General features: G+C 39.2%; 1 protein-coding gene across 1 annotated transcript in view; it reads right to left on the bottom strand.

Annotated features, from left to right (window-relative positions):
- The window catches only part of Oprm1 (opioid receptor mu 1), a 38,544-nt gene extending 32,152 nt beyond the window's left edge, over nt 1-6,392 (bottom strand). Inside the window, exon 1 of the mRNA XM_050135823.1 lies at nt 6,109-6,392. Coding sequence (XP_049991780.1) covers nt 6,109-6,392 — 284 coding nt within the window. The remainder of the gene's footprint in view (nt 1-6,108) is intronic.
- Nucleotides 6,393-16,808: the final 10,416 nt, after the last annotated feature.

The following is a 16,808-nucleotide window of genomic DNA, read 5'->3' as shown; positions in this document are numbered from 1 at the left end:
TATATATAAAATTGTGGGGGAGCAGGGCTTAAATATTCATCTATCATGAAATAAATCAATTTAAAAACCCCGAGTGACACCTAAAAGCTGTGAATCATCATCTGGATGTGTGTGGTGGGTTTAGCAAGGCTGCATTGCAGACATACATGTCATTGAGAATAGATAAGTTAATATGAATTCACACATGACAATTTCAGTTATTCTCAAAAACCTCCAAGTGATTGGAGGTGAAAATGCTGTGCAAAAGCCTAGAAAATTTCCTGGAATCAAAAGAGCACAAAGGATATTTGAGAAAGGGAAACCTTTAGAAACCCTCTTAGCATTCACCCTTAATCACTAACCAAGGGTGGTCAGGGATGTTGGTAATCATTTGGACCAATGGAGAGATGAAAGAGAGAACATCATGTGTGGCTACTACTAGAACCCAACATCAGCATCAATTCAGGAAAGGCAATGTTACCTTTCTGAACCATCTGTGGCAGCTGTGCTGTGTGTTGAGTTACCTATTACTATTGTCACTTTATGAGCTTGAAAAATATGTTATTTCAACAAAATCCTTTGTCTCTATTAGGAATATGGCAACTGCATGAATATAAAATTTTATACCTCTTTACCAGCCTTTGACTAATGAAGTCTTATGGACCAAATTTATCCAACCACTTTTTTTTTATGATTTACTAGCAGAGCATGATTTTGTGTTAAGTGGTTGAAAGAAAATCAAAAGAAAAATATTTTTATGCAGATATATCCTCCAATATGGAAGTCCAAACTTCAGTGTGCATATAAGTTTTATTGAGAGAGAATTGTTTCTATTTATTTGCATGATGTCTATGGTTTCGTCTAAGCTATTATCACAGAGCTCAGTCAGTAGAACAGGAATTATTTGCTCATAGAAACAAAGCATGTACTTTCTAGCTTTTTATAAGAAATGCTGGATAAGGTGGCTATCTACTTTTCATCCTCATGTGTGGATCTGAGTGCTCCAGAGTGAGGTGAACCATACTTGGAGGAGTTTAAACTCAAATTTTACTTTATATAATGATGCATTTAGGGAATTAAAATAACTTTCTGAATTGAATCTGTAACTGGTTATCCATTCCTACTGTTTTCAGTGTTGGAGAGAACAGACAGATTTACAGACCTACAGTCATTAAATTGAAGCAGGACCCTGATAAATGAACCATTAAAAACTAGAATAAATATTTTGTTGCTTAAAATGACTTCTAAAATTTACTAAATGTAGATATCAAATCATTGTGATAGTGTAGCTATAGGCCAGCTACTATTTATTAGGTAATTGACCTCTTTATTTTAGAACTGCTTAGGAAATGAGGGGTAATAATTCAGACAATGGAACTGAATCCTAAATTATGCTATCCAGACACTCTATGTTTCCATTACACATTTCTAATCTTACTTTTTTTTTATACATATATGGAAACCCATTTAATTTTGACAGTTTTACTCTGATATGCAAAATGACAAATGCCACGTCTGTTTTTGAGTGTGTATGTGGTGCGCTTTGATGTCTGGTGAAGAAACGATGAGGGAGCTGTGGGTATGCACCTTGTTTTCACACTATTCTGTTTGATGGCAATGTATGGGCAAAATATGGGACTCATCTGTGTGTGGTGAACTTGCTGCTGTGTGCAGTGCGCCGCTGAACTTTTTGGTTTTCTTATTTGAGTCAGAGCATCCTGCATCTGTAGACTTAAGCAACTGCCCTTCAAAAGTATTTGGGAGATTTTGTACTGTACCCAGCCTGCGCAGGCTTCTTTTCTTGTTATTCCCTGAAAAGGGCAGTATGCCCTCAATTTGCACAGCATTTCCATTATATTAAGTTTATAAGCAAGCAAGATATGATTTAAAAACTTGAAGGCAAATAATGGACTATTTAATATGAAGGCTTGGGCTTGGTATTTACAGGAGTCCTAGGGCCAAATGCCCTCTGGATGCCAAAAGTTGACACTATTTCCTCGAAAATTGCTATGTCTGCTGTCAATCCTTATTCCAGAAGGAGCTATAGTAGATACCTAACTGACATTACTTGGCCTTACAAAATGTACTTGTGGGCTTTTGTATCCATTTGAGAGCTTGTGTGGGTTTGGAGAGAACTGCGGATTACTTGAAGAGCCTTGTTTGTAAATTCCCAGGTGACTCCAAGGGAAGTGTTGTTCTGCCTCCGGGCTCTCCTACTGTGAGCCAGTGTCCCTTCTGAAGGCAAGGTTTTGCCTCATTTGTTTCTTTGTAGGTTTTGATTATGATTCTGAAGTAGGCTAGCTAGGAATAGGGAAAAGCGAGGCAAACTACATGGTGACTGGAAGCGGCAACCACAGCTGAGTGTGTTGCAATTGCATAAACCAAGACTCTCCAGACTGGGACCAACACAATTGGCCAAGTCCCGCCCCCCAACTGTTCTATCTCTTTTCAGTATGGTACCTTATTGCTAGTCTTCCTGAACTGGATGTTCCCATCATGCATCTGATGCAATGGCACAACCCAAGCTCCATTTAAGGAGAGAAAAGTGTATTAAACCCTATTCCAGGAAAACCCCACCTCTTTCCTGGAATTCCTCACTTTATTTTATGAATAACCCTCCTTTCTATAAATGTTTATCTATAAGGCCAAATGGTCCAAAATGCCTGGTGCTGCTACATTCTCCTAAGAAGTCTTCACTTTCTCTTAGGGGCTTACTTTTGCTCTGTAAGGGGATTTCCTCCCTATATTAATTCCTTCCCCCCCCCCCCCCCCCCCCCGTGAATTACTTGTATGATCAGGAAGTGGGAAACACTAGACAGAGGCACCACTTTGGTCTCTGAGACCTTCCTAGTCATCACTGGCTACAGAAACTTTGCTCTTTAAAAATGTCCTTGTGTACAGTGATAAAATGCTGTCTAGAACCCCAAACACAGAAAAACTGTTAAGTGCTGTATATAGAAAGTATATATGTTAGATTCTGCATAAACATAACTTGACACATGCATGATGGGCTGTGAGTTCAGTGGAAATCTATCTGTAATATGTATTAAACAGGACATCCTCTAAGGGAAACACATGTGGAATAGGTTTGTGTATTGATTTGTTGGATAACGTTTTTCAACCAGAGGCCTACAGCAACACTATGGTAGTCATGGAGACTTTGCAGAGCGTAGCATGATGAACGATGAGAGCCACTGTACTCATTTCTTTTTACTTTTTTATTCCCATGGTGACAGTCGCATTCTGGTCTCAATTCAAAGCTGATGGAGCTGTTTGTATTTGTACACATATATGCACATCTCTGTGTGTATTTGAGCTGTGGATCTATCTACAATACTGATTCTGCTTTGGAGAAAATTGTGTGTGTGTGTGTGTGTGTGTATGTGCATGCGTGTATGTGTGTTTGTATGAATAAAGCAGTTTCCCCCATTTTAAAATCCAAAGTCTTCCTGGGTGATGGTTATCTATGATATTTCTATGAAGTCATGTTTGTGTTTCACATCTTTGATCTAGAACAGAGCCCTCTTTTATTTCTTACATTCCTTAGAACAGAACTTTCTGAGAATCCTACTTAAGGTTTGCTCATCTAAGGTGTTGTGGAAGTGATAAGGAGGACGGTCCTGAGAAAAGAGAAATTAATCATATCTTCAGGGCTACAATTATTTTCATTTCTGTTTCTGTTATAGTTATTTACGATTCACCCAATAGCCTCAGCTATTCTCAAAGATGCTACATTCATCTCTCTGGCAGTTCTAGCTATTCGGCTACTCAGTCACATTTGTTGCTTCAAGCAGGTAGATGTTAGTGAGCTGCTCTCGTTCCTTCATGGTCTGTACTTTCCTTTTGTAACAGAGTGACAGAGTCCCTGAGATTAGATGGGGCACTACAACCTCCAGACATCCAATTGAATATGCTCAGCTACCTAGGCACAGTCTCTTCAACCCACATATGCTTCTCTAGAACCTCATCTGTCACTGAACTGCCTATTTTTCTATTTCACGTTCTTATTCCCAGAAGGTTATCTGCCAATGGAATTAAGCCTCTGTTCTGCCACAAGTGGGTGTTTGGGTTGACCTTTCAAATGGAACTGCTTTTGTCAGAACTTTCAGTACAGAGAAGAAAGCTTAATGCCGTGTTCTCAGTGAAAGACAGTGTCACCGTGTGTCTCCAAGTGAACGAGGGCAAGGTGAAGTCTTTGAAAGGAATCCACCCAGCCAGCAACCTCTTCAGCACTGGGAAAAGACCAAACTGTCAGCCTCAAGTAGTTCCTGTGATATTAGCCCTCTTTATAGAAAATAGAAACCAGAGGGAATAAAAATGACGAAGACTCTGTGGGCTAATAAGGAGAAAGGACTCTTGAATGGTTTAGCAATTGTTTCACACTTTTAAAACCCAAGTGCCCACCCATAAATGGGGGAATTTTGTTATTTCAGTATTACTATTGCAAACCAAGCTTTGTCTGTTGATCTAGCATCAGAATTAACTCAAATAATCAATTTCTATCCTGATAAACAGAAAATTGCATAAGCTAAGTGACATCCAGGGGTGTTGAACTAATTAATATCTTTTCTTGGGTAAACAATTGATTTTCTTTGTATTGTTAACTTGTCTAGCATAGATGACCCCCAGCCCATTCAGCTCTTTCATTTTATGATTCTGTGATTTGTTTTTTTTTCCCTCTAGGAACAATGAACACTATATTTTCCTTACTGAAAGTCATCTTTAAATTACAGCCTTAACTGTGGGATGAGACTGAGTTTTAATCTCTCTCATTCAAATCTCTGTTCTGAATTACAGAATGTAAATGTTTTAAAGCATAAATTTTCCTATTGATTTTCTTCTTGTATTTTTCCTTCTGCTATTAGCCTTCCTCTCAATAGATGGTGCTCTTTTCTCAGAGACATGTTTCTTACCCAAAATCAGAGAAATCGGTTTTACTTTAAACAATCATTAATTAAAGAAATCAGACAAGCAATTTGCAGTACCTCGGGAACAAGAGCATAATGAGGAAAATGATACTTCAATGACTTGAGCGCTCTGTTGAAGCCTGTGACATGTGTGTTGAAGAGGTGAAGCAAATGCTGTAACTAAACATGAAAATGCCATGCTCATGATGCCACATAAGAAGGACTCAAATCAGGAGCCATTTTAAAGTACTGGGATATCCATCTACTTTAGCAAAAGTGGATAGATGAGTATTCCACATTCACAGGCAGGATTCGAGCATGTAACTCAATGCCAACACACCCAACATCACTCTCAGTGCTGAGGCTTTGCCAAATCCATCTAGAACACCCCAAACAACAGAAAGCAGACTTCAAACTCTTTGGAAGTAAAATTGAGAGAGTTTCCTCTCCAGACCATCCTGAACAATTGCCAGTAGTTCATAATGTTGCTGTTTTTATTATCACTAATTGACTCCCAGGTTTGCAGGTCCTGAAAAAATGGTTATACCCTGGAGATGCCCTGAGCTACCCAACAATACTCCCAGAGCAGATCTGCAGGGAGAAAGTGCAAACTGGGCTAAAGATCATGACAGCGTGCTTGCTATATCCTAGTCGCCCTGGAGAGCTGTCAGGAAAACTCCCTCCACCTGGGCTGGGGCAGCCTCAGGCTGGAAGAAGTGTAAGATAAGGACTCTCTGAACACCTGAGAATGGGTGGGGCTGTGGTCCAGCCTAAACCAGCAGGTCTAAGAAAGTTAGCAAGTTCCTTCATCTCTTTAACCTACTGAGACGCCTCTACCTTTCACTTAGAGAAAGCCAACTAGATTTTTTTCCCCCACAACTCACTTTTTTTTCTTATAACTCATGCAGAGTGATGATTGACTCTAAGACATGCTTCAAAGACCCTCTTAGCTTAGAAGAAGATGGGGATCTAAGATGGAGCACCGCCCCTCCCCCGACAATATCTTAAAAGCCTTGCCCAAAGGAACTTCTTGGTTTTGGAATTTTGAACACTGCTTTATCAAGGGAGTGAGAAAAACACAGAAAAGTAAAATTTCACACACAAACAGCAAGTGCTCTATTCAAGTCACCCCTTCTTGGCACCCTGTTTGCTTCTCTTCTGTCACTCACAGACTTTGTCTCCTTCCCCCCTGCTGGAGCTCAGCGCTCAGGGCATTCCTTACCTGACAATCACATACATGACCAGGAAGTTTCCAAAGAGGCCCACTACGCACACGATAGAGTAGAGGGCCATGATGGTTATAGCTGTGACCATGGAAGGACTGCCAGGCGAAGAACACAGGCTGTTGCTCCCGCCAAGCCCGGTGCGGTTCAGACCACATGGGTCGGACTGGTTGCCATCTACATGGGACAAGTTGAGCCAGGAGGCAGGTGCTGGGGAGCAACTCCCTGGAGCCAAGGGGTCAGAACAGTCGCTGGTGTTCCCAGAGCCGACGCGGCTGTCCATGGTGCTGAAGGCCTGCTGCGGACTCGATGCGGGCAGTAACTGAGAGAACCAAGACTTTTTGGGTTTCACGATCTCCAGCCTCTTCCTCTGTCTTTCTCTCGCAGCTGCCTCAGCTCCGTCAGTTTCTTACACAGACCAGCCCTGGCGGAACCAGAGAAGAGCGTCAGCCAGAAGGGAACGGCTGAGGCTGAGCGTCTGAGATTCTCCTCTACTTGCGTCCCCCTCCCACCTCAGAAGTACAGGGAGCCCTGTCCTTAGCATCCCAAAGCACTGTTCACAGTGTGGAAGGGAGGGAGCGCGCTGTGAGGGATCCAGAGGCTGGAGAGGAGGGAGGAGAGAGAAGGGGTGGATTTTGCGCAAAGCAACTCTGAGAGTCAGTCTCCCTGTCTTCATGCGCTTCCGAGCAAAACCAGTGTAAAGTGGGGTAGGAAGGGGCAGAAACAGGGACGTCACAGAGAAGGGTAAGAAGAGAGGCAGTTAAGTTTCTTTGCAACGAGGATGCATAAGGTAGGGGATTCATATGCCTATTTTTCCAACATTTTCTTTTCCTTTTCTAATCAGCCAGAAAGTCACTGATCTGTTATAATCTCAGCGACCCCTAGACCCCAGTACTCTTCCCACTCAACTCCCCAATGCAATTATTTGGGGATGGAGACCAAGTATCGCTGTTCTTTACTTAGATCCCCATATCCGAAGCGAACATATAACTCCAGTGTCTCACATTTTCAGCCCCACAAAGCTATTTAAAGCAACAATGGTCTCTCATTGATAAAGAGAAACTTGGTGAAGCAAGCCTGTTTCTTGTGCTTCTATACCCTCAATTTATCGTGGATCAGATGGCCCATTTGCAGCTGAATTTGCTTCGATGAAGCAGAGACACAAGAACATGTTACAGAAATGAGGGAGGAGGGGCGGTACCCAGTAAAATCCACTCATGAGTACACTGCCTCTCCTAGCTCCACTCTTATGGATCTGCTTAGAAAGATTTATGCTTTAACTTTATACTTCCTCCATAGTCACATTGCTTGCTTCCAGAGAACAGGCTACCGAACCAAGCAGAAATTTTTACCATTTTATTTTTCCCACTGTAGAGATTTCAAAAACAGTCTTGTGGCTCCTTTAAGCAAACAAGACCCAAAAGGAACAAGGATTCACTTAAAGTTTTTGATCTTATGTCCAAGTTCACAGGTGCTTCTGAAGGAATAGAAGTTTAAATTGAAGAGTAGTGTGTTTTTTTTTTCTTTTCATCCCTGTGTACACATACGGTTGTGCATACCCATAGTTGTTAATTATCAACACTGAAATTAAATGGGTTTGATTGGTTGTGGAAAGTTTAATTGTATCCTCATAGACATGGAGAGCAAGCTTAGAAGGAACATGTAATTCCAAAAAAATACTTTACTTTTTGATTTTCATCTTGAAAGCAGATAACTCACAACTAAACTATTAATCATAGACTTTTGGACAATGTTCAGTATTATTTTTACACTTTTCCATTAAACGGTATAATTTCAGCAGTAATGTAGATTAGGTTTCCCAGTGGATGCTCAAATACCTGTAAATAATTCTCCTAAGAATAAATGTGTAGATTCATGTAGTTGAGCTGAAATCTCTGTGGGATACATTCACCTGTGAATTCACAGAACCATCCTCGCTCCCTTCATGGGAAAGATAGGTCAGCACATGGAGACTATTGCTGCCTTTGCTGTCAGATGGTTTTGTAATATAGTCCTGCCTGTCATGTCCAGAAGTGTAAGTCTGAATATGTTGCTTTAACTTATTGAGTCATAATTTTCTTCTAAGAGTAAGAACCTGAACTTTATTCAATCATATGTTCTCATCTGAGATCAATATTTCCCTTCTATTTTTGATTCTCATGCTTCACAGAGAGTAATTATAATCCTTCGATTACTACTGATGCGATATTTTATGAACACTATTTCATGTCTTCATCTATCTATCATCTATCCATCTATCTATCTATCTATCTATCTATCTATCTATCTATCTATCTATCTTCCTATTTTCTGTATGTCTTATTAATTCAATATTTACTTGGAGAAAATGCAGACAAAATTTTTTTAAATACAAATGTTAAATTAGCCTTGATAGGTTTATTGAAAAGTTATATGAAATAATAATTTCATACCACTAAATAGACTATGAGAGAACCCCTAGTTCAACTTCTGTTATTAGTTTTCTCCATAATTGTTCATTTCCTTCCAAAATGATATAAAGGTCTTAAGGGAAGCTTAAATCTCCCATAAGCAGAGGCAGACTATCCAAGAATGACCAAGCAAACTGATATCCTAAATATTTTATATTGCTGGATTGCCTATGAGAGTTCCAAGAGCCATAGTATGTTGTCTGTGGGAATATTTACCTTTTCACTGATGTTTCTTGCTGAATCTTAGTTTTCTATTTGAATCAAGAACAATTTATTACCTAGTGGTCTAGATTTAATTTAAACAATAAAACTCATATAAGTAAACACTTTTCGTGAAGTTGTCTGCTTCACAGAAATGCATTTAGCCACCATGTGGATAGATCCATCAACGAGCTAAAAGTTGCTCCTCTTTCTTGGACTTCAGTGTCTATTGGCTTTAGGTATTCATATGATGGCCATCAACACACACTCATTTTCATAGTTGAGTCATGAGTGTTTTTGAGAATGGTGACTAATAGAACACATTATTAGCAGCTGTTAATGAAAGCCAGAATTGTAAGTATGATATATGAACTAATTACAGTGTTTAGAAACTCAGAAAAGCAAGGGCATATAGGGCTTCATCAGGAGAGTGTGTGATGTGTTTTGTAGCTGTACACAGCTAATAAGAAGGCATTTGAGTCTGAAACAATATTATTTTAGACTACTGGTATACTATATGATCCTTCAATAAAATGGAGTAAGATTTCTTGATTTAGAGTTTACAAAATAAAAATTTAAATTAAAAATAAAAATTTTCTAATTTCCATGTGATAAACCTAAGAAGATACCTGAAGTAGAGCCAGTAAAATCCTTGAACTTTAAATTTATAAAGTAACCCCAAATCCAGACTCTACTGTCTATTTTCTTGAGACTTACATTCTTTATGCTTCCTGTTAATTGGTTCCTCTTGTGTAAAATAAAGAATGAGAATCAGCTACAAAGCAGTGTTCCAAGATTACATGTATTTAAAAGAGCATGCCCTTTGTCTGCAAGTTCATTGTCAAGAAGAATTCTTGGAGGTATTATATAATATTTACTGGCACAAACTTATCCTTATGAGTTTTATCTTTTTAAGAGCCAGAACGTTCTAATAACAGCTTGACTGTCAGCCTTTCAAATAATTATTATAAACAACTAGCTTAAATAATTAATTCATGTGTTTTCATGCCTTTCTTTGCATCTGGAAGCTCAGTTTTGAAAAAGACTTGGGTTTTGAATTTCAGTCTCTTATCACTTTATTCTTGACAGTAGTTAGTTACTCTTTATCAGTTTCACTTAAAAGTTATTGAGAACTCAGGAAGCTTCTTTTTTGCAGGCGTTGTTGCTTGAATGTGAAATATACCACACTGGCTCGGGTGTTAGAACACTTGGTCCTCTGCTGTTGGTATTGTAGACCCTGTATCAGGTGGAGCTTTGCGGAAGGAAATGCATCACTGGGGGGTGGGTGGGTGGAGGGGTGCTCCCTGAGGTTTTGTAGCTCAATTCTATTTTGCATTTATGCACTGATGCTTTATTGTAGTTGCAATGTGAGCAACTGCTTCACTCCTGACTACCACGCCTTCCCTGTATCCTCTCCCACTCTGGGTCAAAATAAACACCTTCCTTACAATTTGCATCTCACCAGGTACTTGGTTGCAGTAACAGGTAAAGTACTTAGTAGGTTGTCTTTTTCATAATTCATCACATTAGAAGTTGAAACCGAGAAATTTAGAAAACCACATTTCTTTATCAACTTACTAAAGTTAACGATACAAATATTACACAGAAAAATAAGTAATTTTGTTTATTTTAAGGACTATCTTCCCCAATTTTCATTTAGGTCAGAAAAAAATTAAAATTAATAGGAAGAGTGGCTGAGCCATGTAGTGATAGGAGCGGCAGGGTTGCGTCCCCAGCACCCGGCCGCCCGCATGGCTAGGTTATGCCCCGAAATAATTACATGGAAACTGTATTCTTTTAAACACTGCCTGGCCCATTATCTGTAGCCTCTTATTGGCTAGCTCTTACATATTAATCTAACCCATTTCTAATAATCTGTGTAGCCCACGAGCTGGCTTACCAGGAAAGATCTTAACTTGCATCTATCTGGAGTGGGAGAATCATGGCGACTCCCTGACTCAGCTTCTTTCTCCCAGCATCCTGTTCTGTTTACTCCACCCACCTAAGGGTTGGCCTATCAAGGGGCCTAGGCAGTTCCTTTATTAATAAGAAATCACTCCCACATCAGAGCCATTCTTTCACTGTATGGTTTAGAAGTAGGTAGTAGGTAGGTTCTCCTACATGGATGATTCTGTCTCAATCAGGCACATCACGGGTGGTGAAATTTACAAGGGAAACTGAAGAATGTTTGCATTTACTCAAGTATGTGATTGGAAAGAGGAGTAAAAATTTAGCAATCTTTAGAATTGTGGCTTTTTTCCTTTGGTACTAAACTCAGTTAGTACCATGCCTTCCTGTCTTAAAGGGAAGTTGGGTTATGGGAATTGAAGACACCAATGATTCTTGGATCCTGTGGTACTTGCAGATTCATCAGCTGCTCCCCTACTGTGAGTGAGTAGTCTACTTAACCATGACTTTGAGATATTGCCCCAAGGTTATTTGGGACTATCAGTTCATAGCATCTTATCACTTCCTGAATGCCCACCTATACATGCTATCTATGCACGCTTGTTAACACCACTACAGGCTGTGAAAGAGAAATTCTCAATATTATGATGCTGTCAAGCTCTCTCTCTTTTCTTTTTAATTTCCAATCTCCTCTTTGATAACCAATGCTTTCAGTCATACTGGAGGTGATAGACTCAGATTCTCCATTTTAAATCGAATATTGACCAAACATATGATTCTGAGTCAGTGTAGACATCTATCTTTCAGTCATTCTTCAAATAAAAATAGTGTCCCATGAGAAAAAATGTACATGGTTGCTCGTCTAGCTGTGACAACCACACTAGTGTTTTTTCTTGTGAGTGGCAACCCTCTGTGGCTTGTGGTGGGTGAAGTGTTCTCTATATTTTTCCTGTTTCCTCACACCGATGTCAAAGGTGTGAGTTTGTGTGTCTATAATGTATATATACATATATGTATGTAGTCTATGCATACATAATGTGAGTGTGAATATGCAGAGGCCAGAGGAGGATGTTGAATGTTCTCTTTTAGAGCTCTCTGCTTTATTCTCCTAAGATAGAGTTTTTCACTGACTCTGAAGCTATGCTGGAACTGGAAAGTCCAAGCAAACAGTTTAAAAAACATGCATTTTTAAAACTGTATTTATATAACACAGGGCCACCTGCTAAGGGGTGGCATTACCTACAGAAGACTGGGCCGTCTCACATCTATCTATCAAGAAAATACTCAGCAGATTTGTCTACAGGCCAATTTTATGGAGACATTTTTTTCTCACTTGAGAGTTCCTCCTTCTCTAGCTTGTGTCAAACTGACAAAACACCAACCGGGACAAATGTGAAAATCTAGCAGTTGACTCACACAAATACTGAGGTGCTAACACAGTTGGTGACTAATGTTTGCTATGCTCCCTCATTTTTTGGTGTTTTGCTCATTTTCTTTGCTGTCACATAACAGATATTTAAGAATCGGCTGTTGAGTGTGGAGTACCATTTCTGCACAGTGTGGGCTAGCATGAGTGTGATGTAGCAAATCCTTGGTGATCTCTGCCACTGCCACAGAAAGGGAGACAGTCTCAATGGGTGATCACTAGCATTATAGACACACACACACACACACACACACACACACACACACACACACAAAGAATCTCGAAGTTTGATGCTATTGTGTCATTTTTCCTTTTATAATAAAATTGGAAATTGCCTGTCAATGATTTTTGTTAACATTAAGAGGGTTTATTTGAAATACTATTTAAAGAAATAAAAATTCCTTCTTAAAACTTTTGATAGTACCAAAGTGTCATGAAAATTTTTACTACTTTTTTTGTTGTTTGTGATGCAAAGACAGAACAAACTTGATGACCTTAGAATTAGTGGGCAGTTTCTCAGTGGTTAAGATACCTGCTTCTTACTGGGTGGGTCACATATTTTAGCTTCAGCTATAGTTATCTACAAGTAGAGAACTATTCCGATAATACTTGCTCTTACTGTCCATTTAGAGCCCTTCTAGGAACAATGAAAGTAGTAAATCTATTTTAATGCTATATTTTTATTCTGGATCATTCTTCTTCAGTTTCTTCTTCAGTGAAGACATTTCACAAACGAAATCCAACTCTCTATATTTTAGAAATCCTGGGAATAAAATATCCATGAGCTATTTTTTTCTTGTTAGTTTTCTTTTGTTATAAATGAATTTGTTGGGGAGGGACTGACATTTATTTGGCTAATATTCTGTGTTCTTCTCTTTGAAAGAGTATGGTTACACATTGTCTTCCTTTCTAGGCAAATGCTAAGACGTTGGATTGAAGGAACCTGACCAAACTTGTTCTAGATAATACTTGAATATCTTCAATTTAAATTCTTGGAAAGAGAGACACAGTTCTTTTTCAAATCTTTTATGTATTTTTTTTCTGAGCTTAACAAAACATGTTCTAAACCCCTATGTCCCCAGACAGCTTGACTTTTCTTTATTTCCTTAATCAACTTAAGTACCTTAAGAGCAAAGAGCAAGCTTACAATTCCTTGTAAATATGTTAAGATGACTTCTTCTTGGATGAAATTTATACAGAGGGCAGAGCATCAAAACTGGGAAAGTATGAACTGAATGCAAGATACCAGACATTCCCTAAACAGAGGCCACAGAAATACTGAGAATATCCTACAGTGCTTTTAGCAGCTCTAAAGTGGAGATGTACCTGCTTGTCACTATTGGCATGACACTAACCAAACTACAGCTGGTAAGATATTCATTAGTCTTGACAGTAGAGAGTTGATTTTCTGTAATTATAAGGAACTCCTTCAGGCCACGTTTGCATGTTATGCTCAGATACTGTTCATCCTGAAGTTTAAAAAAATATATTCACTTTTAAAGTGTTTGGTGGCATATAATTTTAAAGGCAATTTAAAGACTAGTTTTGAAGAAATAAGTATTTCTAGAAATATATAGTGCAAAATGATTGATTTGATAGACTACTTTCCTTTCGGCATCCATATATTAAAATATGTAGCTCTCATTTGAAAAGAAAAATTTACATGTATACATGTAATATATTAGAAAACTTCTTACTTGTAGTCAAATATGTTAAGGGCAGATCAGTGCTTTCTTTCTTTCTTTCTTTCTTTCTTTCTTTCTTTCTTTCTTTCTTTCTTTCTTTCTGTATGCTTGTCTTTCTTTCTTTCTTTCTTTCTTTCTTTCTTTCTTTCTTTCTTTCTTTCTTTCTTTCTCTTTTTCTATATTTGAGGAAAGATTTACCTTATAGCCCAGGCTGTTCTTACACTCCCAAGGGAATTGTCCTTCATCTAACCTCTCCAAATCTATGAATATAGGCATGGAACACTTTGGAGTCACTTTTAAACACACAAATAGACAGTTGAGCTCAGAAAAGCCCCAGAGGTTTCTGCATTACAGAGGGTCTATAATCAGAAACACAGAAGATGGTGATCTTCCAGGGTGAATTGTTACCTAGTAAAGAAAAATTGTAAGAGAGACCTTTTGTGTTCATAAAGAGAAGAAAAATGGATGGGAGAAGGGGCTGAGTTGTTTTGAGAAACAGCCCCATCACAGATGTGTAGAATAGGCTTTGTCTTTCCAGAGATATACAAACAGAAAGTGTGTCCACATCTAAACATACAACAGTTTAGGCAACTGAGCCTTCACCCCTGAATGAGAAAAAGACATTCTACTGAAAGAGAATGTTCAGTGATCTCTCCTGAATCAGCCTATGTGTATTCAGTGTATTTTATTATTTACCAGAAGTGGAATCAGGTTTGGATCTCCACACTTTTAATCAGAAAATAGACAGAAGGAAGGATTAGGACACAGTGTGGAAGGAAAGGGGGCTTTGAATATGGATATACTTTCTTTATAGGGAAAACATCTCTGTATTTATGCTAGTGTGTCAGTGCTTGTTGAAATAGGAGCAGCGGCAGGGCTGCGTCCCTGGCACCCGGCCGCCCGCATGGCTAGCTTATGCCCCGAAATAATTACGCGGAAACTGTATTCTTTCAAACACTGCCTGGCCCGGCTAGTTCCAGTTTCTTATTGGCTAGCTCTTACATATTGTTCTAACCCATTTCTAATATTCTGTGTAGCCCACGAGCTGGCTTACCAGGGAGGATCTTAACCTGCGTCTGTCTGGAGCGGGAGAACCATGGCGACTCCTCACACAGCTTCTTTTTCCCAGCATTCTCCTCTGTCTACTCCGCCTACCTAATTTTCTATCCAATAAAATGGGCCAAGGCAGTTTCTTTATTAATAAGAAATCACTCCCACATCATTTCCCCTTTTTCTGTTTAAACAAAAAAGAAAGGCTTTAACTTTAACATAGTAAAATTACATATAACAAAACAGTTATCAAGTAAGAATTACAGTTACAATATTTATATCTATTTTATCTCTTACCATAACTAAGGAAAACTATAACTATTCATTCTTCAACTCCATCAAAGACTCCAGAAGGATATAATATTACCTAAGTAAACAAGAAATAAGAAAACTCTAGAAATGACAGAGACATCTCGCTGCCTGGACAGTCACCCAAAGTTCCTTTGTACCGTTGGGGCATCCATCTTCGGCCTACAGGCCCATGGTATCCAGATACATTTCCATGAAGCAGGAAATTTCAAAGACAGTTCAGTCATTTTCTGCTGTGTCCTGCAGAATGTCTCGCAGACTCTTTCATGAATCAGGAACCCCGAAAGACCATCTCACCTTTAGGCAAGTTCAGCAGTCCTCTCTCTGAGGGTTCTCTGTGTCCAGTTTATGCAACAGTCCAGGCAAGAGCAGTTTCTTGCCCAAATGACTATCCAACTCCATAAGGATCCTCTTCGATGCCCATCTTCCTCTTGAAGTAGCTGGTGCTGCCAGGAGCAGACGTGTCTCCTTGTCATGAAAAGTCCTAAGTTATTAAAATATTTTAAATGCCATATTCTGCAGTCTTTGAAAGATATGAAGAATGCCTATCTAATTGAAATATATCTCTATATATCTAGAAAATCTAATTAACATGACTACAAGCTTAACTATTAGCAATGATTATCCATTAACAACCTATATTTCCTAATTATACATTACATTTTAAATGAACTACACAATTACAATACCTTAATCAAGATAAAAAAATACATATACATATAACAAAATTGACCTTAAAATCCATACCAATGCAAATTATTCATATCTATATCATATCCCCCTTTAAATGTAAAAGAACATTTATAAGCAATATTTGGGAACATGGGCGTAGTTTTTTCTCTCCAAACTGCTTCCTGCTGAATAGGGGCGTCGTTAATTAGGTCGTTCATGATATAACCTGTGTGCTAGTTTCATCTCAGTTGGCAATTGAGTGAAGCAATTTTTTGAGGGTGTTCACGGCAAGCTTTCAGGAGGGCGTGGTTTTATCATACCAAATCGGAATAGATGCAATCCACAGGGCCACCATTCCCACATCAAGTGCTGAAATGTCCACTCAGAAGACTCGACAATTCTGTAGTCAGGTGAACTGTCGAGAAAACGTTGTGTTCCATAGTAGACGGCTTGGTGCCTTTTATTGCGTATATGTGTAGAAGATGAGGTGTATCTGTTATTCCTTGGAAACTACAACTCCCAGACTTCTCCTGGATTACCGTCACCTGTGTGCGCGCTGGCCTCGCCCAGGTGAGAGTCATTCCTCCCAGATAACCTTGCGCCCCCCGTTAAAAGCGAGGGTCCACGAGGCTTCGCCCTCTTGGCCCCCCTCTTGGCCTCTCCCTTGCCCCCAACCCTTGTGTGTCTGCACGTCCCACCCCTTATTGTGTTCCCCTCTCCCCATTAAAGTGCACCCACGTGGGAGCCGCGTGTCTCGTCTCTCCTTTACGTGCGTGTCTAGTCTATCTTGTGTTTGTCCACACACCCACGCCGCTGCCATTTTTAAAGGAATAATAGTATCGGTTATGAAATAACAATCCTCTTATATTAATGGCCTGGTTTAGTAGGCTGTTTTGGTATATGTTATTTCAATACTATTCTTTGTAATTCAAAGATTGGATTATAAATAATCTGAACGATCAGTTTGACATGCCCCCTGAGTGGACAACAGCAGCAGG

The sequence above is a fragment of the Alexandromys fortis genome, unplaced genomic scaffold (genome assembly GCF_014885135.2).
Source record: "Alexandromys fortis isolate MF-2015 unplaced genomic scaffold, M_Fortis_MF-2015_v1.1 scaffold_23, whole genome shotgun sequence".
NCBI lineage: Eukaryota > Metazoa > Chordata > Mammalia > Rodentia > Cricetidae > Alexandromys > Alexandromys fortis.
This window is presented reverse-complemented; position numbering and strand designations above follow the sequence as displayed.